The sequence below is a fragment of the Lithobates pipiens genome, unplaced genomic scaffold, assembly GCF_037356315.1.
Source record: "Lithobates pipiens isolate NorthernLeopardFrog02 unplaced genomic scaffold, aLitPip1_a1.2 Scaffold_22, whole genome shotgun sequence".
NCBI lineage: Eukaryota > Metazoa > Chordata > Amphibia > Anura > Ranidae > Lithobates > Lithobates pipiens.
Genome location: NW_027507784.1, coordinates 92,484,371 through 92,510,201, shown reverse-complemented (window position 1 = coordinate 92,510,201; position 25,831 = coordinate 92,484,371). Strand labels below are relative to the sequence as shown.

The 25,831-nt window shown below is 41.4% G+C and overlaps 1 protein-coding gene across 2 annotated transcripts in view; it reads right to left on the bottom strand.

The window, feature by feature from the left end:
* Positions 1-25,831, bottom strand: part of LRP2 (LDL receptor related protein 2) — a 348,324-nt gene that overhangs the window by 196,781 nt on the left and 125,712 nt on the right. For both annotated transcript variants that reach the window (XM_077447895.1, XM_077447894.1), the window contains exons 10-16: positions 24,408-24,536; positions 21,717-21,886; positions 12,328-12,551; positions 9,807-10,013; positions 9,505-9,707; positions 7,017-7,157; positions 2,335-2,538 (exon numbers count right to left, since the gene is read on the bottom strand). In XM_077447895.1, coding sequence (XP_077304021.1) covers positions 2,335-2,538; positions 7,017-7,157; positions 9,505-9,707; positions 9,807-10,013; positions 12,328-12,551; positions 21,717-21,886; positions 24,408-24,536 — 1,278 coding nt within the window. The remainder of the gene's footprint in view (positions 1-2,334; positions 2,539-7,016; positions 7,158-9,504; positions 9,708-9,806; positions 10,014-12,327; positions 12,552-21,716; positions 21,887-24,407; positions 24,537-25,831) is intronic.

The following is a 25,831-nucleotide window of genomic DNA, read 5'->3' as shown; positions in this document are numbered from 1 at the left end:
CATAGAGCTGGCACTGACCAGTACTGAGGGAGCCTCCCTCTGGAATTCCACACTCTTCAAAGATACATTTATCTTAAATGCCTTGTATGACATTGACAGCTTTATCAGGTTAAAGGCATCATTTGGCTGATGACTATTAAAAAAGAACTGAGCTGTGAAAGCCTAAATAACAACAAATGGAAAAGAGCTGCTGCTGAAATCGTTTGGATTTTAAAGATTTAAACACCTGTTACCATTGTGGAAAAGCTCAGACAATTTGCATATAAGCTACTAGGATAACATAACTCCAATGTCATTTCAAGAAAACAGCAACCCTTTCAATGAAAATCAAATGTATAACACTTCTTTTTAGATTTCTATAGAATGGGGACGGGTTAAAACTACTGTTGGGTTTTTACTGCTATCCGGAACTCCGTTATTATTATTATAGATTTTTATATAGTGCTACAAATGTACACACTGCCCTTAGGGAGCTTACAATCTAAATTCCCTAACCCACATTCCTCTCCTCATCCTCTCCTTGGTATGCACTAGGTATAGACAGGGACACCATGCTCCTGTTGGATGTGTGTAGGTAACATCCAGTATACCTTGAGGCTATGTAAAGCCACTGGACATCTCTGGCTTGCTGCAACCGGACCTTAGAAGCTTTGGGACCTCCCGTTTGGAAGCGTGGGCACTGTACCCAATTTACATCCACTGCCATTCTTCACTCCATACCAAGTCTTGGAGGGATTCCCATCAGCTCAGTTAACATTTCCTATTGTGAAAATCCTGTAACTGTGCTCAATATTTCTGGAGACCCTGACGAAGCTACAACTACGAAACACGTTGGTTCAACTATCACCCTCCCGTTTTGATCCATACATCATACCAAACATCATACTTATGCTGTTGTTACCTTTTTCAAACATGATAAAAATACATGGGAGGATGATTAATCAGGAAAGATGAGCTGGTTTTACACCATTGTATGCAAGAATAAGGTGATATTTTTTCCCCAAATAATTGTAATGATTAAATTGTAATACAATTCTTGATTTTAAAGATATGACTTCTGACATTTACACCAAGGGAGGATTCTGACACCACTAAAAATCCCATTTCTTTTTGTTGTTTTTTTTTTATTCCCTAACCTACATTATTACTATTATACAGGATTTATTTAGCACCAACAGTTTGTGCAGTTCTCTACAACATGGGGGCAGACAGTACAGTTACAACACAATTCAATACAGAAGGAATCATTAGAGCTTACAATCTAAGAGGGAGGGTCATGTGTTACAAATAGTAATAGCTGTGGGTTATGAGCTGAAGGAGAAAATAAAAGTCGTGTTGTCAGGTGGAGGCAGGTTAGGCTTCTCTTTAGAGAAGGGTTCAGGCATCGCCTATAGGTGGACAGAGTAAGGACATAGTTGGACAGATTGGGGAAGGGAGTGCCAGCGGATGGGAGAGGATCTGGAGAAACCCTGAAAACGAGCATGGGAGGAGGTGACAAGAGATCTAGAGAGCAGGAGGGGAGGAACGAAATGATTTGGTTGCTATTTTGAGGTTAAGTTAGTGATGTAGCTGGGGGCAGAGTTGTGGATTGCGTTGTAAACTGTTGTTAGTATTTTGAATGTAGTTCACAGACACTCAGGCCAGTGTAGACAGGAGACAATAGACCCACCAGCATGTCTTTGTAGAGTAGTAGTAGACCCCAAGCTCAGCAAGAACATACAAACTCTGTGTAGTAGGTGTCCTGGCTGGCATTCAAACAGGTGACCCCAGTGTTGTAAGACAAATCACCAAGCCAACGTGCTGCTCATTAAAGAGATTTGTTCTCATTTCCTGTTCTGATGACAAGAATGGGTCTATAAACTTTCCCTCCCTAGCAGAGCCTTCAATAGCATTAATACCTTACAAAAGGTTTGAATACCTCCCTACTTCTTCCAAAACAAAAAAATTAACAAAAACAAAAAAACATTGAAATATATGTACAGTATAGCCAATTTGTTTACTTTGTTTTAGCAGAGTAGGGGAAGGTTAGAACCCCCTCTTATTGCTGTATGTGTCCCTGTTGTAAATTATATTTAGCTCAGTGAATGAGGTGAAGCCCTTCTGACTTCAATAATCGAATAATGTTGAAAAATATATATTTTTTTTATTTGCGCTTGATTAGATATTCTTTTTCAAGCACATTTTTCTAAGTCAAAAATTCCTGGCACTACGAAAATTCACTTTTGCAAAGTGAACATGTTCTACTTCTTTAGTGAATCAAATGTGTTGTTCTTGCCACGTATTTCCTTAATAGGACCAACACTGTGTGGAGAGCTGTATAAACAACATCATTACCTGTCCCATCTACTTTCTGCTTGTAGATCATGTCTTTCACAGTGTCTGAATAAAATATACTGTTGTCTCGTGCATCAAAATCTATTCCCACAAAATAGGAGGGCACACCGGTGATGGGAATGATGACATCTTCCTGGGAGGAGAGGTTAAATGGAATCCCACGGACCGCCATTTGGGAAGAGAAGAGCAAAAATTTCTGTACACCTGGAAGAGAATTAGAGACAGCGATTGATCACAGGACATGAAGTACAAGATAGATGTGTATTGTTTGGCTCTGTTTTTTTAAGCACAGGTGTGTTTAAAACACTGAAATTAATTGTAAAGATAAGACTATTTTTTGCTAATAATCTCTTAGGCCCCTTTCACACAGACGATCCGTTCAGGCCCGCCTGTCAGTTTTTCAGGCGGACCTGAACGGATGCTCCATAGAGCTCTATGGAGCGTCAGATGTCAGCGGTGACATGTCCGCTGACATCCGACCCGCTCCGATCCGAAAAAGTGTGACGGAAGAAAAAGCTATTTTTCCATCCGTCAGCGGATCGGATCAGGTGACGACAGACACTGCGGTCCGTCGTCACCCGATCTCCCATAGGGGAGAGCGGCGCTGTGACAGGTCTGTCCCTGCGCAGTGTGCAGAGACGGACCTGTCATCTCCCCGCTGAGCAAACGGATATCCACGGGGCGGATCAGCACTGATCTGCCCCGTGTGAAAGGACCCTTAATGTGTATGTTCAGCCAAAACTTGTTACTTGATTTCACATAGGATGGAAAATAGATCTTTAGGGGGTAGTAAAAACAGGGATTAAGCTATGGTTTTACCAAACATAAACTGCCCCTCCATAATGTAACACAGCGGCTGGAGAGGGTTGTACACATAGCAAAAAGCATCCAGTAGAAAAGTAAAAAATCTGGTACCAGGACATCTTGACATAAAAACTGTTACTTTATTTCATCCAACGAAACATAAAGTGAAATCAATTCCTGTGAAGAATAACGAGTTTCAGCCTCCTACATAGGCCTTAATCATGATAACTAAGGCCTATGTAGGAGGCTGGAAAGTGTTAATCTTTGCTGGAATTGATTCCATTTTATTTCTAATGAAAATTAATCATGCTGAGATTGAAGAGCCACAACAAGAGTTAATAGTCCAGATAAAAATATATTGAATCCACTACTCCCCCTCTTTCTCTTCTACCCTTGTTTTCTTTCCTCTTCTCTTTCCTTTAAACGTATCCTTCTAACTTTCGTTCTAGTTCTTTTTTTTTGTCTCCCTTTTCATGTACAAATGTTTTTCTTACTAACGGGTGTTGGTTTGGTGAGGATGGTTACAGTGATGACATCTTAAAACTTGAATGTCATAAATTTAAGTACCTGAATACCCATTCTCAGTCAGCTGAATTGTTTTGAGCCTTTATATATATATATATATATATATATATATATATATATATATATATATATATATATTATTATTATTTTTCTTAACAAGTTTGGATACCCAGGTCTTAGTCCACCATTAACACCTTAACCATGTTTGTAAATTATATAATGTCCCTTTCAGCGTCCCTCTGTTGGGACCCTTTTCTTTATGCTATGCTCTGATGTAACCATCTGTTTGTTGATTTAAGTTGATGATTTTATTTTCTGCAATAAAATCTTTGTAAGAGAAAAATGTATTGAATCCAACTGCTGACAAACACCGTGCTTCTATCAGTGGGAAAAATACCATATACCAATATACAGTGGTGTGAAAAAGTGTTTGCCCCCTTCCTCGTTTCCTGTTCCTTTGCATGTTTGTCACACTTAAGTGTTTCGGAACATCAAACCAATTTAAACAATAGTCAAGGACAACACAAGTAAACACAAAATGCAATTTGTAAATGAAGGTGTTTATTATTAAAGGTGAAAAAAAATCCAAACCATCATGGCCCTGTGTGAAAAAGTGATTGCCCCCTTGTTAAAACATACTATAACTGTGGTTGTCCACACCTGAGTTCAATTTCTCTAGCCACACCCAGGCCTGATTATTGCCACACCTGTTCACAATCAAGGCATCACTTAAATAGGAGCTGCTTGACACAGTAAGGTCCACCAGAAGATCCTTAAAAGCTACACATCATGCCGAGACCCAAAGAAATTCAGGAACAATTGAGAAAGAAAGTAATTGAGATCTATCAGTCTGGAAAGGGTTATAAAGCCATTTCCAAAGCTTTGGGAATCCAGCGAACCACAGTGAGAGCCATTATCCACAAATGGCGAAGACATGGAACAGTGGTGAACCTTCCCAGGAGTGGCCGGCCGCCCAAAATTACCCCAAGAGCGCAGCGACGACTCATCCAAGAGGTCACAAAAGACCCCACAACAACGTCCAAGGAACTGCGGGCCTCACTTGCCTCAGTTAAGGTCAGCGTTCATGTCTCCACCATCAGGAAAAGACTGGGCAAAAATGGCCTGCATGGCAGAGTTCCAAGGAGAAAACCACTGCTGAGCAAAAAGAACATCAAAGCTCGTCTCACTTTCTCCACAACACATCTTGATGATCCCCAAGACTTTTGGGACAACATTCTGTGGACCGATGAGACAAAAGTGGAACTCTTTGGAAGGTGTGTGTCCAAGTATATCTGGCGTAGAAGGAACACTGCATTTCATAAAATGAACATTATACCAACAGTAAAATATGGTGGTGGTAGTGTGATGGTCTGGGGCTGTTTTGCTGCTTCAGGACCTGGAAGACTTGCCGTGATAAAAGGAACTATGAATTCTGCTGTCTACCAAGAGATCCTGAAGGAGAATGTCCGACCATCTGTTCGTGTACTCAAGCTGAAACGAACTTGGGTTCTGCAGCAGGACAATGATCCTAAACACACCAGCAAGTCCACCACCGAATGGCTGAAGAAAAACAAAATGAAGACTTTGGAGTGGCCTAGCCAAAGTCCTGACCTGAATCCTATTGAGATGTTGTGGTATGACCTTAAAAAGGCCGTTCATGCTCGAAAACCCTCTAATGTAACTGAATTAGGACAATTCTGCAAAGATGAGTGGGCCAAAATTCCTCCAGGATGCTGTAAAAGCCTCATTGCACGTTATCGCAAACGCTTGGTTGCAGTTGTTGCTGCTAAGGGTGGCCCAACCAGTTATTAGGTTTAGGGGGCAATCACTTTTTCACACAGGGCCATGATGGTTTGGATTTTTTTTCACCTTTAATAATAAACACCTTCATTTACAAATTGCATTTTGTGTTTACTTGTGTTGTCCTTGACTATTGTTTAAATTGGTTTGATGTTCCGAAACACTTAAGTGTGACAAACATGCAAAGGAACAGGAAATGAGGAAGGGGGCAAACACTTTTTCACACCACTGTACATTGTTTCCTAACCTTAAGCCCTAATTAAGTAGCAAGTTTTGGTGCCTGCAATGCATTGGCTCTTTTGTATAGTCTTCTACCTGATTCATTCTATGATCCATTTATTTGCATTGCAAACTAAGAAAACTGTGACAATCTTTCGGTGTGTAGAAGCCACCAGTTCAGAATCCATAAACCTTGTTTAATACCACTGTAACACTATTGGATAGTAATAGGATAATCCCAGGGTTCCAGTTGCACATATTCATTCCTCCAAGATTTTTGTTTCTGTCCTTGTCCCTGATCCAGATTGTCCTTCAGCTCCTGTCTGGGGAAACCGTTGTGACTGAGAAAGAGAGCAGAGGAAAATCTGGAGCCCCAGATAGCAGTCAAAACCAGACAGGGGATCGAATCCTTCCTCCTTCTGTCCAAAACGTATACAATTGTTTATTAACATGGACTTCACGGCCTTTCACATGGGCATACCTTCTGGCTGTCAAACCACAGTGGAACTCTTTGTCATCGGAGGTTGGCCCATGGTGGGCAGGCAATCAGGAAGAGAATGGAACTGTTTGAAGAGGGATTTTCCCCAAAACTCATCTTCACTGCATCACAACTATGTCCATTGAACACGTTGCTTCACAGTTCCAGGGTGGCCTCATAAGGGGGGCTAACTTTCTCTTGAATCACCTAGTTGGTCTGAGGGGAATTATTTTTAAATCCAAAGGTTGAATAGGAAGGGGGGAGGAAGCAGAAAAGCCAAACCTCCCCTTTTGGGTGACCTTCCTCTTTAACCGTTAGAGAGTATTTCACCAAAAATGATATTTTTATTGCAGTGGATGCCTAAAACACGAGTTGTATCTTAGTGTAGAGTTCTTCACACAAGTCTTCACACAAGCAGGCCATTTTTGGATACGGTCTGTACACTGACCGTGTAAAGAACACCTCTAGGTTGCTATATTGTGTTGAATTAACAATTTGATAGTAAAGGTGATTTTTAATAACAATAATCTACAATATGACTTGAGTAGCAATTGTATATGCTATATATATATATTTTTTATTTGCCATATTTTTTTTTCACAAATGTGTGGTTGTCCTTTAAAACACCTACATTGCATGCCCAACCATGTGAAAGAGCCCTAAAACAGCATTTACATAGAAAAGGTAGCTTTATAGGGTCATAAATATAATTATGATGTGATGCAGTGGTGTAGCAACACAGGTAGCAGGCCAGATGCTGTAGCATAGGGACCAAAGTTTATCTTCAGATCAAAATATAATACATCTTCAAAACATTTTAATGCAGCCATTGACATATGCAAGCAATCATTCTTACCAACACAATGGCGTCCATCTTGGTGTAGATCAAACCCTAACTTACAGCGACATCTATATCCCAGTCCGTCGTTGTCAGTTCTGTGACTGAGAACACAGATCTGCTCACAGCCGCCATTATTGTTTCCACAAGGGTTCCTCACTGCATAGGGAAATAAAACAGAAGAAAAAAGTAATGAGATAAAATATGCACGTTTCCCAAAAACATATTTTTAATCATTTTCCAAGCTGAACAATAACTCCAGTCCCAAAGCTTTCAATTTAGTTTGAAGGGTATACGTGATATTTTTATGTGGCTCACGGCATTTTGTTTGAACACCTTCAATTTTTTATTTTGTCGTTAAATGTAATTCAGAAAATCATCAGATAATTTTTACACATTTTAAAGAATGTGACCCCAGTGTCTGGGTCGAGTCAGGAGCAGAAGATGGAAGATTTCCATGACAGGGTTAGGTGAGAAGTTGTTTAAAGACGAGGACTCCGACAGCTCAAAAAGCTATAAGTGGTATAAATCAAGAATTGAGAGGTTTTGGGAGGGGGCAGGCAGAGTACTAGACAATTTTACACTTTAGGCAGGAACAACTCGTGATCCTAAGCTGCCCATTTTTGGAAGGCGGCTCTGGAATCTATCAACCATTGTTTAAAATTGGAGGGAGGTAGTGCATTATTGTGTTCAAAGTGACATTTGGGTCCCCCGTCCTATACTGCAGCCATTTTTGCCATTTTTGGTAACCATATAATCTCATATAATAAATTACTACTATAGGGTCAACATTTGTATAGCTAAGGAAAAATGCCTGCTATATCAGTTAAGAATGCTTTTTATTTATGTTTTATATTTAAACGGTTATGTTTAAATAAATGTTTTTTACTCAAACTTTTTAAATAAAACAAGACCATGCCAGAGCTCAGCCCCCCGCACATGGAATCTAATTAAAACCTAACAATTTCACAAAAACTGAGATCTGATCTGTGTATACTTGCAAATTTACTTATAAGTCACAACAAGACCTATGTAAAATCCTATGCGCCATTGCTAAACTATAGGTGCTCCATTACTTGGGCATATATACCGTACCAATAAATAAACTAACAGTAAGTTTAGCTGGAGGTTACCCCATGCAGGTACACATTCAGGTCCAGACCTACACACCTGTCGTGTATTGGCCCAATCACAGCTTCCATTGATTAGAGTAGGACCAAACTTTACACAAATCTATCTGAAAATGTATACAACTGAAGACTTAAAAAAGAAAATTAAAGTATAACAAAGGACAAACTTTTTTTTATTTAGTTTTGGACAGAGATGAGATGGATTAAAACATCTACCAGGTTTTTATTGCTGTCTGTGTCCTTGTTAGGGAGATTCACCCTCAATATTTGTTCTATTCACCACTATCACCAAGAGTAAATGTAAAAGAAAACCCCAAATTGTGAGTTGTCACCAGAACAGGAATAGAGAAGAAATGTTTTAATGGGCCACTAGTTCTGGTGACCCTGGCGACAACCATGAATTCCCTTATTTTGGAGGGATATACTCTTACTTCCCTTTTTGGCTATGGGACCAAAGGTGAAGAGAAATCTCCCCAATAGGACAAAGTTTGCAAAAAAAAAAGACTGACAGCAATTATAACCCTACCTTTCTTTGTTGTTCAATCCTTTTACTGATTTTCACTCGTTAACATATACAAACTATAAAGTGTTTGAAATAAATTTTGAGTTATAGAGCATGGAAGCCAAAACAATAAAAGTTTTGAGGAAATCAACTTGTCCCATAGAGGTATTAAATCAACATACAAATATGGTAGATCTAAGGATACATGGAGAACAAAGGGGTAAGGGTGGGTAATGAGGTAGGAGAGAGCAAGAGAAGGATCACAAAGGAAGGTAAGAGGTGTGGGGTAGGAGTTAGGGGAGAGAGCAGGGTTGACTTTGGGCCTTCACCCCCTTAAAAAGTCAGGAGATCCTTATCAAATCCCACCAGTAAAAATTGTGATGTCCATAACCCTCCCATTCTCTATCCAAAATGAAAAAAAAAAATTGCCTTTCATTCTACTTCCATTCTGTATAATTTGCTGGGCAGCAGGCCAGATGACTGGGGACTAACGTATTGTGCACGTGTTGTAAATTAACCCGTCCTACATGCACATCCCTAGTAAGCAATACTTTGGTTCAACTGCTGACTAGTTTTTTTGCTGTGTAGGGTCTAAACAACACTGTTATGCCCAGACATATTTCAATATCCCAACAGTACTTTGTGCAGTCTTTTAGGTAGGGATAATAGGAGGTACAATTATTTTGCCGAGGAGTACTGTTGTTCTGTGCCCTGTTGTCTGACTGCATAAAACCTATGGACGTGGTACTAAAGTCTGCTCTTGACCTAATATATGTCAACCACACTTATGTTAACTAGATATATAATTTTTTTCAACTTCAACTTCAACTTGTTAAAATATGAATAGAAAACACAATGCGTAAAATAAATTTACCATATGGCTGCCTCGCAGAATGATAAATTGTGACTCCATAAGGCCTCAGTGAAGATCTGAACACGGGATATGTGGAACTGTCCGAGAATTTGTTGGCTTTCATCACGGCAAGTTTGGTCCAGTCAGTGAAATACACAAAGTGTTCAAAAATGCTTATTCCATATGGATGTGGGACACTGTCTCCTCCATGTACAACTGTTTTCCTATGGCAAAATTGCACATTACAGGTAAGTTGTATTAATAATACATAAAGAATGTAAAGTATATAATAAAGTATAATGAAGTCCAGAATAGAATGATACCTTTGCAGTCCATCATAGGTCACAGTTTCAATGTAATCATAACGACTGTCAACCCAGTACACCCTCTTAGACACAATATCCAAGGTGATTCCAGCAGGCCATCCCAGTTTTGTTTTAACTAAATCATGGCGGTTTGTGCCATCCATAAATGCCCTTTCCAGCTTGGGATCACCAGAAACGCTATTCCAGTCCGAGAAGAAGAGATACCTGGTTTTAAAATAAGAAAAAAGGTTTTTTTTTTTTCCTTTTTCCCCTTTTCTTTTTCTTCCACCTCCCTAACAATAGAACTTATAAAATGTGCCTTTTATATAACATGTATATACATATATAATTTTTTTTTTTTTTTACAAATAAAAATTTAATACAGTGTGCTTCCATGAAAGTTTTGGCACAAAAGGAATTCTAATAAGAAAGCTCAGCATTACCTGTGCACTTTGACTGTGGAAAATCAGCATACTGAAGAGCTGAAGATGCAACTTTATTATACATATGTTCATATTTAAACAACTAAAATGAGGAAGTAAAGATTTGCCCTGAATATAATAAAGAAAGTTATACATTCCTATTATTCTGATTACTAGTGGGTTTAAATACTGTAATACAGGGGTTCTCAACCTCCGGGCCACGGACTGGTGCAGGTTCATGCCCTGTGTGAGGGCAGGCCGCACTGAAGGAGATGAGTGTCAGACAAGCAGAGACTAGGCATAGTTGCATCATTGCCTACGTCACTGCCCGCATCACCGCTGTTGAGCATGCCTACATAAGATTCTTAATCTCATAGGATTGGAACCCTGTGTAATCAGCTGATCATGTGCAGGTTTCCCCTGGCTCCTGAATTGTGATTCCTTGCTGATTCTGTAGCGCTGGGGAGAGGCTGCAAGCGGCTTTACTTGTAGTACGTTCTTCACTGCACAAAGAAAACTTTTACAAATTGGACTTACAAAGTGACAAGCTGCATCTGATGGCTGTGGTGGCAGCCTGCCATGGCAAGCTGCATCTGGTGACTGTGGTGGCAAGCTACAGTGGCAAGCTGCATCTGGTGGCTGTGGTGCCAGGCTACAGTGACAAAATTCATCTGTTGGCAGGCCACAGTGACAAGCCGCATCTGGAGGCTATGGAGGCAGGCTACAGTGACACAATGCATCTGTTGGCTATGGTGGCAGCAGTGGTGGCTGGTGCTTCATTTTTTTTGGGGGGGCATATCGGTCAGTCAATCTATCGGTCGCATCCCACCCCCACCCCCAGCGCTCAACAGTCAACCCACCAGCCCTGCACTTACCCTCGCGGGCAGCGCTTTCTCCTCATCGGCTTCACCCTGCATCTCCGCCTCCTCTGCATCATGGCGGCTTCCACTGCATCTTCTCCTCCTCGGCAGCCAGTACGATCACTTCTCCTCTTGGCCAATCAGGTCTCAGGACCCGCTTCCTGATTGGCCGGGAGGAGAATCAGAAAGACAATAGGGAATATTAATTCGCTATTGTCACACAACTGGGTGGTTTAGGGATGCAGTGCCCACCCTTTTTTTAAACCAATTCTCAGGCTCTAATCACGTGCTTCTAAAAAAAAATTTTTAAAAAATGTGAAATCCATGCGTTCAGCACCTTCCATGTAAAGGGGGTCCCTTATGGACAGGCCACCACTGGGGGGCAGGCTACAGTGGCAAGCCGCATCGGGTGGCAGGCTATAGTGACACAATGCATCTGGTGGCTGCAGTGCAGGCTGCAGTGACAAGCTGCATCTGGTGGCAGGCCACAGTGGCAAGTGATTCTGCATTATGGTGAGTTAAAGTATTTCAATATTTATTACAATTTAATAATAGAAATGATGCATATCAATCACCATGTTGTCGGGATGATTGAAGTGCTAAAACCTGCTCCCAACACCCCAGTCCTTAGCAAAAGTTTCTTGAACGACAGCGGTCCCTGGTGTCAAAAAGGTTGGGGGCTGCTGCCCTAATATATACTGTCATATAATACATTAAAGTAACTGTGGTCAATAATTACACACCACTGAATGAGTCAGATTTCTGATCTCTTCCATCTCCCTTCCTGCTCTGTTCAGGGCTGTGTGGTTTTTCAATTCAAGAGGTTATCTGAAAGGAATCAGTTTTTGCTGTGATTTATTCTTAGAATACCCATAATGCACCATGACCAGAATTTTATGGATGTACCCTGTGTGGAGCGGCTCACAGCAGGGTCGGGTGTATCCCTGTTCTCTGTTTCAAGGACAAATCAGGCACAATGTTTTGGCTGGATTCGGACCTGAAATGGACCAGAAGACGCACAGAGCTCTTCTGCAAACCGCACTGCAGCTGTCCTGTAGCTGTGTGAACAGGTTCAATTGAGAGCCGGTCACAGTCTCCTAACATGCAAATCCGCATCCAATTTGCACTAGTGTGAACCTAGCCTAGTGATTTTATTTAAACACTAAAAATAAAGACATAAATCATACATTAAAAACATATAAAAAGAACAAAAATATACTGTATGATAAACTATACTCTAAACACCCTGCTGCTTACCCAACTGTTGGGTCAACTGCAATTCCTCTTGGATTTCCCAGATCTTCAGCTATTAATGTTATCCGATTCTGTCCATTCAGATCCACCATGTCAATCCTGTCCACACTTGTTTCCACCACATAAAGTTTATTACTAATCCAATCTACAGCAACATTTTCAGGTGACTCAACCGAGACATTAAGAACTTCACGAACATTAGAGCCATCAATATCAACCGAGAATACCTAGATAGTAAATAGGAAAAATAAGTGTGATGATATGACGTCACTTTGGCAATCACTTTGGTTCCAGCTGAGCTTTTGACTTCTACCTTTTGTCCCATTATTTGTTGGATCCAGAATTCACAAAAGATGGGGGGGGGGAGGGGTCATTCAGAGGATTTTATAGCTCTTATAGGTCAAAAGATCATCTGGAACCATCTTTTTCTTTGTAATCATAGTGTGCATTACAGAAGCAACATGATTACTTATGAATGAGAAAGGAAACCTGTACTGAGAGAATATAGGGGCTTTCATTCCCGGCCTTTTCATATTGTCCTATCTGGCTGGATGTCCTGCTGTTCCAATGATTTCAGTAATTCCTGAGTCACTGACCAGGAACAAATGTATAGATCAGCAATCATGACTTTCTAATCTGCATACTAGTTCCAGGTCAGTGGCTCAAAATTACAAAAGTACATATACCTGAGATAGCCAGGCAAACTAGCATTTTAGTTTTTTACCCAGTAGTTTTTTTTCATCACAAAAAAAAACATAAAAATTTGGAATAACTGTCTAACTAATAACTAATAATCTTCCAAAAAATGAAAAGTATTTTCAAAGCCAAAACTTTTTATTTTTGACCAGAGTAGGGAAGGAGGTAATACTGCTGTCAGCTTTTGTTTTTTTTGCCATGTATGCGATTGGGGAGATTTTTCTTCACTTCCTATCTTGTAGCCACAACAGGAAGCAGGATGAAATCTCACCAATAAAATGAGAGATGGAATGTATCTTAAAGTGTAACTTTAGGTAAAAAATAAAAATGGCAAACAGGCAGTGAGCTGCACACACCGCTCACTGTAGAAATCTGGTAATGCCGAAGCTGACGGAACTCCTGCGCATGCACAAAAGTGATGTCACCCCTATCCAGACACCTGGAAGCTGGCCACTCAAAGATGTCAGCAGCTGGCGTGGAGCTCCTGGACATTGCATCCCTGGAGCCAAGGTGAGTATAGTTCTGCTTTAAGCAATTGTCTTTGGATCCAAAAGTGTCCTCATTGGAAAATGTCCCCTGTTTTTTGTTCTCATGAGAAATCAAAGTGTTGCATTGTTCTAAACTCTTATGCCTTGTACACACGGTCGGAAATTCCGAAGGGAAAAGTCAGATCGGATTATGTTGTCGGAAAATCCGATCGTGTGTGGGCTCTAGCGGGCTTTTTCTGTCAGAATTTCCGACGGAAAAAATTTGAGAGCAGAATCTAAAATTTTCTGACAACAAAATCCGATCGGACTTTTTCCAATCGTGTGTATAGAAATCCAATACATAAAGTGCCACGCATGCTCAGAATAAATTTGGGGAAGAAAGCTATTGGCTACTGGCCTCTACATAGTCCCGTCGTACATTTTGTACGTCACCTTGTTCCGAATGATTGGATTTTCCGACAACTTTGTGCTAACCGTGTGTATGCAACACAAGTTTCGGACAAAATCCGTCTGAAAAAATCTGATGGATTTTGTGGTCGAAATGTCCGACCGTGTGTACAGGGCATTAACGTGGCCATACACTGCTCAAAATTCACCAACTTCCTGCTGTATCAGCCCATATTTGAGCTCTGATTGGCCCTGTTAACAATACCCAGCTCAACAAAAGTTGATCTTTCCATCCACAGTTATCAGAGAAGTCAGTGAAAAATTGTCAACTGAACAGTGCATCCAACCATGGGTTCCAATGGTTGCAGATAAGCCAGATTAAAAATAAATAAATAGGAGCTAGAGAGTTAAACCGCAGAGAATTCATAGATATGAGGTTATGTACATTCAGTGGAATTAAATGTTCAGGGAGGGGCTGCAACAGTATCTAGGTGGGATTTTGGAAATCGGCAAGCAGTTCAAGGTAATGGACAAAGAACAAACTTATCACCCTCCCTCCCATTTGATGGTTGGACTTGTAGTTGGTCATAGTGGCCAAGTGACTGGGGTCTTTGGAAGCATTCAAAATTTAGTGTGTTACATCAAAGTAAGGACTCCTCTATGGAATGGGGTCCTCTGTTTAATCCCAATTAACGATGGGTTAACAAGGAAGTTGTGCAAATGGAGGTGTCAGCAGAGAGCGGGGATAGTCCTCGAGCTGATGTCCAGTGGCTGTGGACCTTTAAGTGGTAAAATCTGTTATTGTTGGTGCATTGACTCAAAATTGTCCGCCGGACTGCGCCGTCTGTGTGCTAGTCCGCCGGACATTTGAAATGAACGGACTTGCCCACACACGGAGAAAAGTCAGTTAATTTTGAACGTGGCTCCAGGTAGACGGGCCTAGCAAAGGAGGTCAATGTCGCCGCCTCCATCGTACGCCTCCTGGTATGGACTTAAAGGGGAAGCCCTACGCCAAAAAAACGGCATGGGGGCCCCCCAAGTCCATATCAGACCCTTATCCAAGCACGCAGCTCGGCCGGTCAGGAAAGGGGGTGGGGATGAGCGAGCGCCCCCCCTCCTGAGCCGTACCAGGCCGCGTGCCCCCAACATGGGGGGTGCTTTGGGAAAGGGGGCCCTGCGGCCCCCCCACCTCAAAGCACCTTGTCCCCATGTTGATGAGGACAAGGGCCTATTCCCAACAACCCTGGCCGTTGGTTGTCGGGGTCTGTGGGTGGGGGGCTTATCTTTATCCGGGAGCCCCCTTTAATAAGGGGGCCCCCAGATACCGGCCCCCCACCCTATGTGAATGAGTATTGGGGTACCATGTACCCCTACCCATTCACCTGGTGAAAAAAAGTGTAAAGAAAAAAACACAACACATGTTTTTAAAATAATTTATTGGACAGCTCCGGTGGTCTTCCGTCTTGGGGGGTCTTCTCGCCGGACTCCTCCGCTATCTTCTGCTCTTTTGCTAGCTTTTTTACTAGCGGAGGAGCTCGGCTTTCTCCTTTGTCGGCGCCGCCGCCATCTAAGGGTCTTCTTCCGACTTCGGGGGTCTTGTCCCCCTCTTCGATTCTTCTTGCCGGGCCTCCACTATCTTCTTATAGCTCTTTTACTAGCGGTGGCCCGGTCCTCTCTCGCCGCCACCGCCGCCTCTTCTTCTGACTTCGGGGGTCTTGTCCCCCTCTTCAGTACTTCTTGCCGGGCCTCCGCTTTCTTCTTCCAGCTCTTTTACTAGCGGTGGCCCGGTCTTCTGTCGCCGCCACCGCCACCTCTTCTTCCGACTTCGGGGGTCTTGCCCCCCTCTTCGGTTCTTCTTGCCGGGCCTCCGCTTTCTTCTTCCAGCTCTTTTACTAGCGGTGGCCCGGGGCTTCTGCCGCCGCCGCCTTCTCTTCTTCTTCCTTGAGATGTTGACTCGACGCTCTCTCTGGCCGCAATGACAGGGACGCATTTTGCGGACAAGGTGCGGGGTCACCGGGGGATGTCACATGGTGACCCCATCCCCTTATGATGTCACAGTCCGGCCTCCGAGTTTGTCTGCCGGAAAAGTCCGGTTGTATATGGGCAAGTCCGCTCATTTGGAAAGTCCGGTGGACCTCTGCTGCAAAGTCCGGCGGTTTGTCCACCGGACTAAGTTTGCCTGATAGTCCAATCGTGTGTACGCAGCATGAGGATTAGCAACCTAGGTTATTATTGGCGTTATTATTATATTTCTGTTCAAAGGAATTTTTTATAAGTTGTTTATTTGTTAATAAATGGCCGCTTTGGCCAATTTTAACTCCAACAGATTGTCAGTCTGTTCATTTAGATTTTTGGGGTAAGAGGCATAGCGGCAGTCTTAGTGGAAAGGGATAAAGGACATCTGTTATGCCCTAGTCATGAATATAAGGGGTGGCAGGTGAGATTCCTCTAGTTCAGCTTTTTTGTTTTTTTTTATTTTTAGGAGAAAATACACTTTAGGTAGTAGCTTTGGGTGTTAGGTTGAGGTTAAAGGTTACCTCTGGAGGTTATTTAAAGTTTAGGGTTGTGCTAAAGTCAACGGTGAGTCAATTTTGTATTATAATTTAATGATTCAAAAAGCTAAATACAACTTCCATCAGAATAGTAGCCAAGACACAGGCTTCTCATAATCTTTATAAGTACAGTAAGGGTGGATTATTTGCAAGGAGTAAATTGTGAATGGGAAAAGGGGGCAACTACTCCCTTGGATCCATTGAGCTATAGTTTTTCCCCTGTTTTTAATGATGAAATAACACAAAACAATTTTTTCTGTCCATGAATCCTACTGAACAACATTGTAAGTAGCCTCTTCCCAGCCTCTCCCAGTCTAAAATGGTTGATAACATAAAACAATTGTGACCCTCAACTAAAAGCTCTGCACATGTATGAAACTCTTTACCCCACACAATAAATGCAGTCCAATTCCTGGTTTATGCTTATTGTTTTTTAACAGTTTTTCTTGAAACTTGACACGCCAACAACTTTTTATGCAGTGCATACCATCCTGTGTCAGTTTCTGGTCATTTCAAAGCTAATTATCTGCTCAAACAATGACTTTTCAGTTTGTATTCTGTCAAGAGATCCATTACCGTCCAAAGACAAATATGCAGGAAAAATGTGATTTTTATCATTCATGAAAAAGGTACTTTTGCACCGGCAGGATCAGGTTTCCAAAAATGACTTGTAAAGGATTGGCTAATTTTGAAAGAATGCCCACTATTAGGCATTTGACTCCATTAAGAAGTACATGGGAGGCAGAACAAGACGCCCTTATAATGGAGCGCTTTGTTTAACGTCTGTCATGCAATACAAATATGAAAGTCGCAATTAAAATAGTTTTAATATTTTCTTACCTAATACATTGTTATCAATAAATACTTTTTAATGGGAATCTGTAATCTGTGTAAAGATGGTTTCTGTATACATGAGAATGTGACTTATTATAAATATTAAGTTCAATATTTTTATTGTTTTAAGACCAAAACAGTAAGGGGAAAAAAGTATTTGCCCACTGACAAAGAAATGACCAGTCTATAATTTTAATGTAAGGTTTATTTTAATAGCGAGAGATTGAATAACAACAAAAATATCCAGAAAAACGCATTTCAAAAAAAGTTTTAAATTGATCCGGATTTTAATGAGTGAAATACATATTTGAACCCTTCGCAAAACATGACTTAGTACTTGGTGGTAAAACTCTTATTGGCAATCACAGAGGTCAGACGTTTCTTGTAGTTGGCCCCCAGGTTTGCACACATCTCAGGAGGGATTTTGTCCCACTCCTCTTTGCAGAGCCTCTCCAAGTCATTAAGGTTTCGAGGCTGATGTCGAACCTTCGGCTCCCGCCACATATTTTCTATGGGATTAAGGTCTGGAGAATGGCTGCTTCTTCTTGAGCCATTACTTTGTTGCCTTTCCCATGTGTTTTGGGTCATTGTCATGTTGGAATACCCATCCACGACCCATTTTCAATGCCCTGGCTGAGAGAAGGAGTTTCTCACCCAAAATCTGACGGTACATGGCCCCATCCATCATCCCTTTGATGCTGTAAAGTTATCCTGTCCTCTTAGCAGAAATACACCCACAGAGCATAATGTTTCCACCTCCATGTTTGACAGTAGGGATGGTGTTTTTGGGTCATAGGCAGCATTCCTCCTCCTCCAAACACGGCGAGTTGAGTTGATACCAAAGAGCTTAATTTTGGTCTCATCTGACCACAACACTTTCACCCAGTTCTCCTCTGAATTATTGAGATGTTCGTTAGCAAATTTCAGAGGGGCCTGAACATGTGCTTTTTTGAGCAGGGGGACTTTGCGGGAGCTGCAGGATTTCAATCCTTCAAAGCGTAGTGTGTTAACAATTGTTTTCTTTGTGACTAGGGTCCCAGTTGCCTTGAGAGCATTGACAAGAGCCTCCCGTGTAGTTGTGGGCTGATTCCTCACTGTCCTCATGGTCATTGAAACTCCACAAGTTGAGATCTTGTATGGAGCCCCAGACCAAGGGAGATTGACAGTTATTTTGCGTTTCTTACATTTGCAAATAATCGCACCAACTGTTGTCACCCTCTCACCAAGCTGCTTGGCAATGGTCTTGTAGCCCATTGGAGCCTTGTGTATGTCTACAATCTTGTCCCTGACATCCTTGGACAGCTCTTTGGTCTTGGCCATGGTGGAGAAATTAAATCTGATTGATTGCTTCTGTGGACAGGTGTCTTTTATACAGGTAACAAGCTGAGATTAGGAGCACTCCCTTTAAGAGAGTCCTCCTAATCTCAGCTCATTACCTGTATGGGAGCCTTAAAGGATCAGCCTTAAAGGATTGTTAAAATGCGAATCAATTTCTAACTTTTTTTAAATGCATTTTTCTATATATTTTTGCTGTTATTCTGTCTCTCACTGTTAAAATAAACCCACCAGTAAAATTATAGACTGATCATTTCTTTGTCAGTGGGCAAACCTACAAAATCAGCAGGGGATTAAATACTTGTTTTCTTCACTATAAATCTGTTAATAGTTTTTTAATTGTATATCTTTTCAAAAGGTATACTTGATAGTTTCTATATGAGGTACATCTGCTGGTTGCTGTATGTAGCCAAATAGTTGATCATGAGGATGCAACTCAATTGAAAGACATGCAAATATGCCCAATACACATTGTGCATGAGGCTCTGAAATGTTAGGGGTGGATTTACTAAAACTGGAGAGTGCAAAATTTGGTGCAGCTGTGCATTGTAGCCAATTAGCTTCTAACTTCAGCTTATTCAATTAAGCTTAAAAAACCTGGAAGCCAGTTTCTATGCACAGCTGCACTAGATTTTGCATTCTCCATTGCTAGTAAATTAAGGTGCAACATGCAACCCCACTACTGTCAGCCTGTCAATTGCTATGAAAATCTGAAAACTGCTCTGGCTGGATGGGACTGGATGGTTTTGCATACCAGAAGATTGTGACGGGCTCTCTATAGAGCCGGTTCACATATCTCGGCAACGGCTCTGGTACAAATTTCACAGGAGCCCTTTACGTCTTTTGCCCCATTTCAGGTCGTAATTCAGCCCAAAATTCAGGCTAAATTCAGACCTGAAACAGTAAATGGAGATGCATCGGACTCCTGCTGTGAGCCGAGTGTGCTGCAGTGTGAACTCAGCCTCAGGGAAGAATTTTTAGAATGCTGACTTGCATTCCAGGTATTCATCCCTGGGCACATAAATGTTCATACAGCTAGGTGCACAGTCCAGCCGCAACAGCTGTCAGCCCATCACAGAGTTTGACAGGCTGCTAGCAGTGGAGCTAGACAGGGTACCTGTGCTCTACACCTGCACTTAAATGGCAGAATCTCATGCACTGGAACTAAACGCTCAATGTGCATGGTGCCTAAGTTATCATGTCACCATATATTCGAATATGGAAGGTGTGTGAAACAGGCATCTCTGTGAGTCTTATAATTGCAGATTACAGCATATTGGAAACTGCTGACCCCCTGGCATGTATTGCAGTGACATAGGCCCCTTTCATGTGGGCGCCTCTGTTATAAACGGATGTCATTTGCTCAGCAGAGATCACTCCGTTGATCCCCACTGAGCAGGCGGATGACAGGTCTGTCTCCGCTCACTGTGCAGAGATGGACCTGTCAGTCCCACTCTCCTCCATCTGATCTGATCCGCCAGATGCATGGAAAATAGGACACCATCCGTCTGGATTTGGCAGACAGGATCAGATCGTATAGCGGTGGTTGTCAGCGGACATGTCACCTCTGGCATCCGTTGCTCCATAGGGGTGAATGGAGTGTCCGATCAGTTCCGCCTGAAAAACTGACAGGCGGACCTCATCAGACAGCCCAGGTGAAAGGGCCTTTAAGTGATGTGCATTTCTGGGGTTAAAATCTAATTGTAAGTGTAACTTCAGACAAAACTTACCGTATTTATCGGCGTATAACACCCACTTTTCCCCCCTTAAAATCAGGGGGAAATTGCAGGTGCATGTTATACGCAGATTCCCTGCCGTTGTGAGCCACTGGGCGGCTTTCATCCGCCTTCGGCCCTTCTCGGCGGCTTTCAAAAGCCACCGAGAACGGCTGAAAGCTGCCGAGAACGGCCGAAGGCAGCCTAAAGCTGCCAAGAACTACCGAGCGCTGCCGAGATACACAGGACATCCGGCTCTGTAGCCATTGTAGCCATTTTTAAAAGGCAAGCTGCAAATAAAACTGACAAGGCTGCAAATGATGGACAAGGCTGCATGACAAGGCTGCAAATGACACTGAAAAGGGTGCAATTATGGACAAGGCTGCAGATGGACACTGATGAGGCTGCATTGATGGGCATTTAAAAGTAAGTTTTTTTTTCCTTAAACTTCCCTCCTAAAAGTTTTTTTCCTTAAAATTCCCTCCTAAACTTGGGGTGTGTGTTATATGCCGGCACGTGCTATACTCCGATAAATACAGTATTTATTGTTTTGGATACAGAGTAAGGCCGCGTACACACAGGCGGACTGTTCGTCCAACTTTGTCCGCTGAACAGTGTTTGGGCGGACAGTCCGCTCGTGTGTGGGCTTTCAGCGGACAGTTTCAGCGGACAGTTGGACGGACAAGGTTTTTCGGAAATTCCGTAAAACTGTCCGCTGAAACCTTGTTTCAGCGAACAGTCCGCTCGTGTGTAGGCTTGTTCGTCAAACAAAGTTGCGCGCATGCTCAGAAAGGATTTTCACGCCGAAAGCTATAATGCAGTGTATAGGACGTTGTATTTTTCGTCCCGTCGTACGTGCCGTTCACGTCATCACGCACGGTTTCAGCAAACTGTTCGTCCGTCGTGTGTGGCCATGTCCGTCCATGCTAAGTTTGAGCGGACTGTTTGCCGAAACTGTTGGACGGACAAAGTTGGGCGAACAGTCCGCGCGTGTGTACGCGGCCTTAGGGTCTTTGTTAAGCTTTTATTGCTGTCTATGACCCTGCTGCAAAGTGAACCACACTTCTTGTTCTGATGACTGCTGTTACCAGGACAGAAAGTGTTGAGAAGCCTAAAATGTTACATTTGTCACTGAAACATAAGTAAATGTGAAATCTAGATAGGATTTCAGAGCCATTTGGTATGATATCCTCACACTTCCTGTTGTGTATCTGTGTAAGGAAGTGAAATCTCATCAGGACATGTTCAACAAGGATGATGCTTGCACTGCCTGACATAAATTAAGACACCACAAATTTGTTTACGAATTATGGCATAAAAAGCAAGAAAATTGTAAAGTCGTGGAAAATTACTTTTAGGCCAACTTTGCAGTAACAGAAAAATACCTTGTCTTGTACGGTGTCTGTCCAAAAGACTCGTCGTAACTGAAAATGAAAATCCACTCCTACAGCCGTTCCTCGATTCTGTGACTGCACTAAAGTTCGATAACTGTTTCCGTGGGTGTCACCGATTAGTAAATCCCGCCCATTGGAGAAAATAATCCAGGGTGGACCAGCTAGAATAGTAATAACATGTTATCTCAAAATATTTACACCTCAATACTATTTAGACATTGACATTGACTAGCAGTTAAAGTGTTTCTAAAGCCAAACTTGTGTTTTTTTTTTTTTTAAATTGGATAAAGCTAGGAAAACATAGAACCCCCATAGTATTTTTTCATTGCTTGAAGAGAATATATCTAAGAGGCTCTGCGGTTTCAACAACGATTCACTCAAAGTAATGAAGATGCAATCATTGAACAATCTTACTGGCTTGACCAAGACTGATCACATAAAGCAAAAATCCCTTTCAACGGTTACCAAAAATGTTACTCAAAGTATAGGAATTTAACAGGAGTGCCATACCAAGGGGAAGAGAGACCCAAAATGGTTTATTGGTTCTTAAAGTAGAACTATAGGCAAAAAATGAGGGCACCATGGGGTTGATTTACTATTGGCAAATATACAGTGCAATTTGCAAAGTGCACTTGTACTCTGCAAGTGCAGTTGCTCCAGAGCCCAGTAAATATGGTAAAGCTGCACTTTAGAAACAAATACCAAATCACAAAAATAAAATAAATCTCTGGAGCAACTACATTTCTACACTTGTAGAGTGCAACTGCAAAGTTTGCAAAGTGCAGTCTTTTTGTCTTTAGTAAATTAACCCCAATATGAGGCGAAATCCTAATCTTTGAGTTGTTACCAAAACAGTAAAAACAGACACTTGTTTCAGTGACAACTGCCTAAGATTTCAATCACTTCCTGATGTTTCCAGAGGACAGGAAGTGAAGGTAATTCTCCCAAATGGGACACAGAAGGCAAAAGAAAACTGACAGGGGTTCTAACCATTCCCTACTCTATCCAATACTGAATAAATGTCTTGGCTTTAAAAAGACTTTAAACTAGCCATACACAAGACCTACCTAAAGTTTATTTGTAAAGCAACATATGTATTTACACTATATGAAATTTATAGTAATAATCAAACTTGTATCTTTATATCATTTGGGTACAGTGGCAAAATATTTCCACTTGAATTTCCAGTTCTTGCTTGTCTACCATTGACATCACAAAGGCAAATGATGGTGTCACGCACCACCAAAAACCTCTCCTGAAAGCAAATAACTGGGAATTCAGATGTCAAAAAGGGTGTCACTTTCATTATGGCCATGTATGAGGAAACATAATCTACTTAGGGGAAACATCATGTACATCATGTTATTATGAGTTAGAACTCTCTTCAGGCTTTATTGCTGTCTATGTCCCTGATAGGGAGATTCATTCTCTCTTTAAAAAAATGATGAGCATTGCCACAAGAACACAGAGTAAAAAAAAGTCCAAAATGTAGAGTTGTGCTGGATTGTGGGGTCCTCAGGAGACCCTAATAGACATATTTGGGGTTCTTTCTGTATGAGAGTAATACCCTCGCTTCCCCCATCCCTGCACAGGAGATGTGTGACCCCTCCTCCTTGGATTAAACACTTTACATGTGGGAAACATTGGACGTTATCCATTTGGCGATGGATGTGTGCAGCCATTATCTAGAGCTCCACCTATTCATTATATCCAGATGAGGGTGCTTACAATAACTGCTCCCTGAATCCATCGGGTATTTCTTGCTATGTGCTTGCTATCCACAAGATGGTCTATCATTTGGTCTCCCCTTAGTCCAAACACACCAGACAATCTAAAGGTGTGGAGCCATAATGTATGGAATAAAGCCCTGAAGAAGTGGGCGTTTGGTCATGAAACATGTTGGCAATCTCCATGCAAACACCCTTGGATGTCATACTGTATATATTTAATTTGATATATGTTTGGGCTTTTTTGATAGCCCTCTTTTTGATATATGGATGTCTTTTTCTATGCTTGAATAAATACAGTTTTTTTAATCAATATATATGTATGTTACCTTATCAGGGAACCACCATTTAACGCCCAATTTCTCAACATTTCCCCTTTACGTATACTTTATATATAGGGCTGGTGCTCTCTGATAATTGGTTAAGCTATTCCAGCTAAGGGCCTTGACTATATATTCATAGTGCTCGATTAAAAAAAAATTAGAGTTGTCACCAAAATTGGCAGAGAGACGAAATTGTCAAGGGTGGAAACTTGTTGAAGAACTGCCTATGAGAGAATTTCCCTCACTTTGCAGGAAATTTCCACTCTCTTATTGTATGTTGGAGGTGGGAAGTAAAGTAAAATCTCCACAATTACATGAAGACAGAAAGAAAAAAATAATGTCAGGGATCTTAATCATTTCTAACTCTATCCAAAACTAAATAAAAATGTTGGGCTTTAGCTACACTTCAAAATGTAGACATATAAACCTGCATGTTCTTATTTTAAACGCCTGCCAACCCATCTTTCTTTCCTGATGGATCAAATTTGACTTAATTTACTATATTATTGTACTTCAAACTTAGTAAATGCAAAGGTTGAAAAAAAAAACAAGCAGTCCCATCCAATTACATTATTACTTCCACACACTTGTCGCAGTATTAATACCACACAGGGGTTATTGTTATTACTTACTGGATGTGTTGGCTCTGCAGTGCTTATTATGCTCCAAGATATAACCATCTACACAACCGCAGCGGTGGCTGCCCATCCGGTCTTCACAAAGCTGATCACATATGCCCCATACTTGACAATCATTAAAATCTAAATCAAAATAAACATCACCAAAGTATGTATTATAAAACTTAAAGGATTCCTAAGTCAATAATTAAGGTGTGGCTAGATATAGCAAATACAAACTATTAAACACATTTATAAAACAAGTCATGACGATGAAAAAAACATAAAATAATTAAAAAAAGCAATAAGTACAGGCTGTATGAAATGTAGATGCAGAACATGTAGATTCAGCGATATATAGACAGCTTAAATAATATGCAAATATTGTCAAAACTTGCATTTCCTGTAAAAGTCAAGCTGCACCCCATGCCCTTGTGTTCCCTACCTCCAGAAGGAGTAAGTATAGTGGACAATAAAACCTGGGAGCTGATTGGTTTCCATGCAAAGTTGCACCAGATTTTGCACACTCCAGCGTGAGTAAATCCTCCCCCACTATGCACTACAAGAGCAGTTGCTCCAGAGCTTAGTTAATTAGGTGAAGCTCTGCTGAATTCCATCATCCAATCATATGCAAGCAAAAGTGCTTTTTTTTTTCTCTAGACTTTCTTGGCAAAGTGAAACTTTACCTCACTTGCAGAGTGCAACTGTCCTTTGCAAAGTGCACCGTTTATTTGCCTTTAGTAAACCAACCCCTCTGTATCAAAACAGCCCCATTCATATTGACCAGCAGAGTAGTGGCCCTCACTCATTCCCTCCGAGCCTGATGTCACTTTAGGATGTAGCAGTGTCAGAGGAAGGAACCAGTATGAGCTGCAGGGGACCACAAAGGTTGAACACGCCTGGAAGTGTGGTTTTCTCAGTAGAATTTGTGGGATTAGTTCTTTGCAACAGAGCACCATTCGACTCAGCTGGCATCATATGTGTGCACAGCCTATTACATTAGTGTGTGCACCTCAAAGTTCAAACACGTGTGTTATATGATAGTGTCAGTAGGGCAGTGGATGATGGCAGTAGTTTTTATTTATATTATTTTATTTTTTATTATTTTTTGCAATTTTATTTTTTATTCATTTTTTTACACATTTTTTAAGAGCCCTGTTAGGGGGGCATTAGTAAATTATCAAGGCTTTAAAGAGGGGCAGTCTGTACCACACAGGGTGATTAGGGTGTGCCCAGGCACACCTGGCACACCATGTGCGCACGCCTATGGCTGGCATACATATTCAGTCCCTCCTTTAAAGATAGGGCCTTTGCTCAAATGATTTTATTTCATTGCAGGGTTTCTTTAACAAACATCATATTAACCTAAAACAAGCTCTCACTGATCTCTGCAGCTGCAGTCACTGTGGACCAGTTTATCCTTAAAAAATACCTTCAGA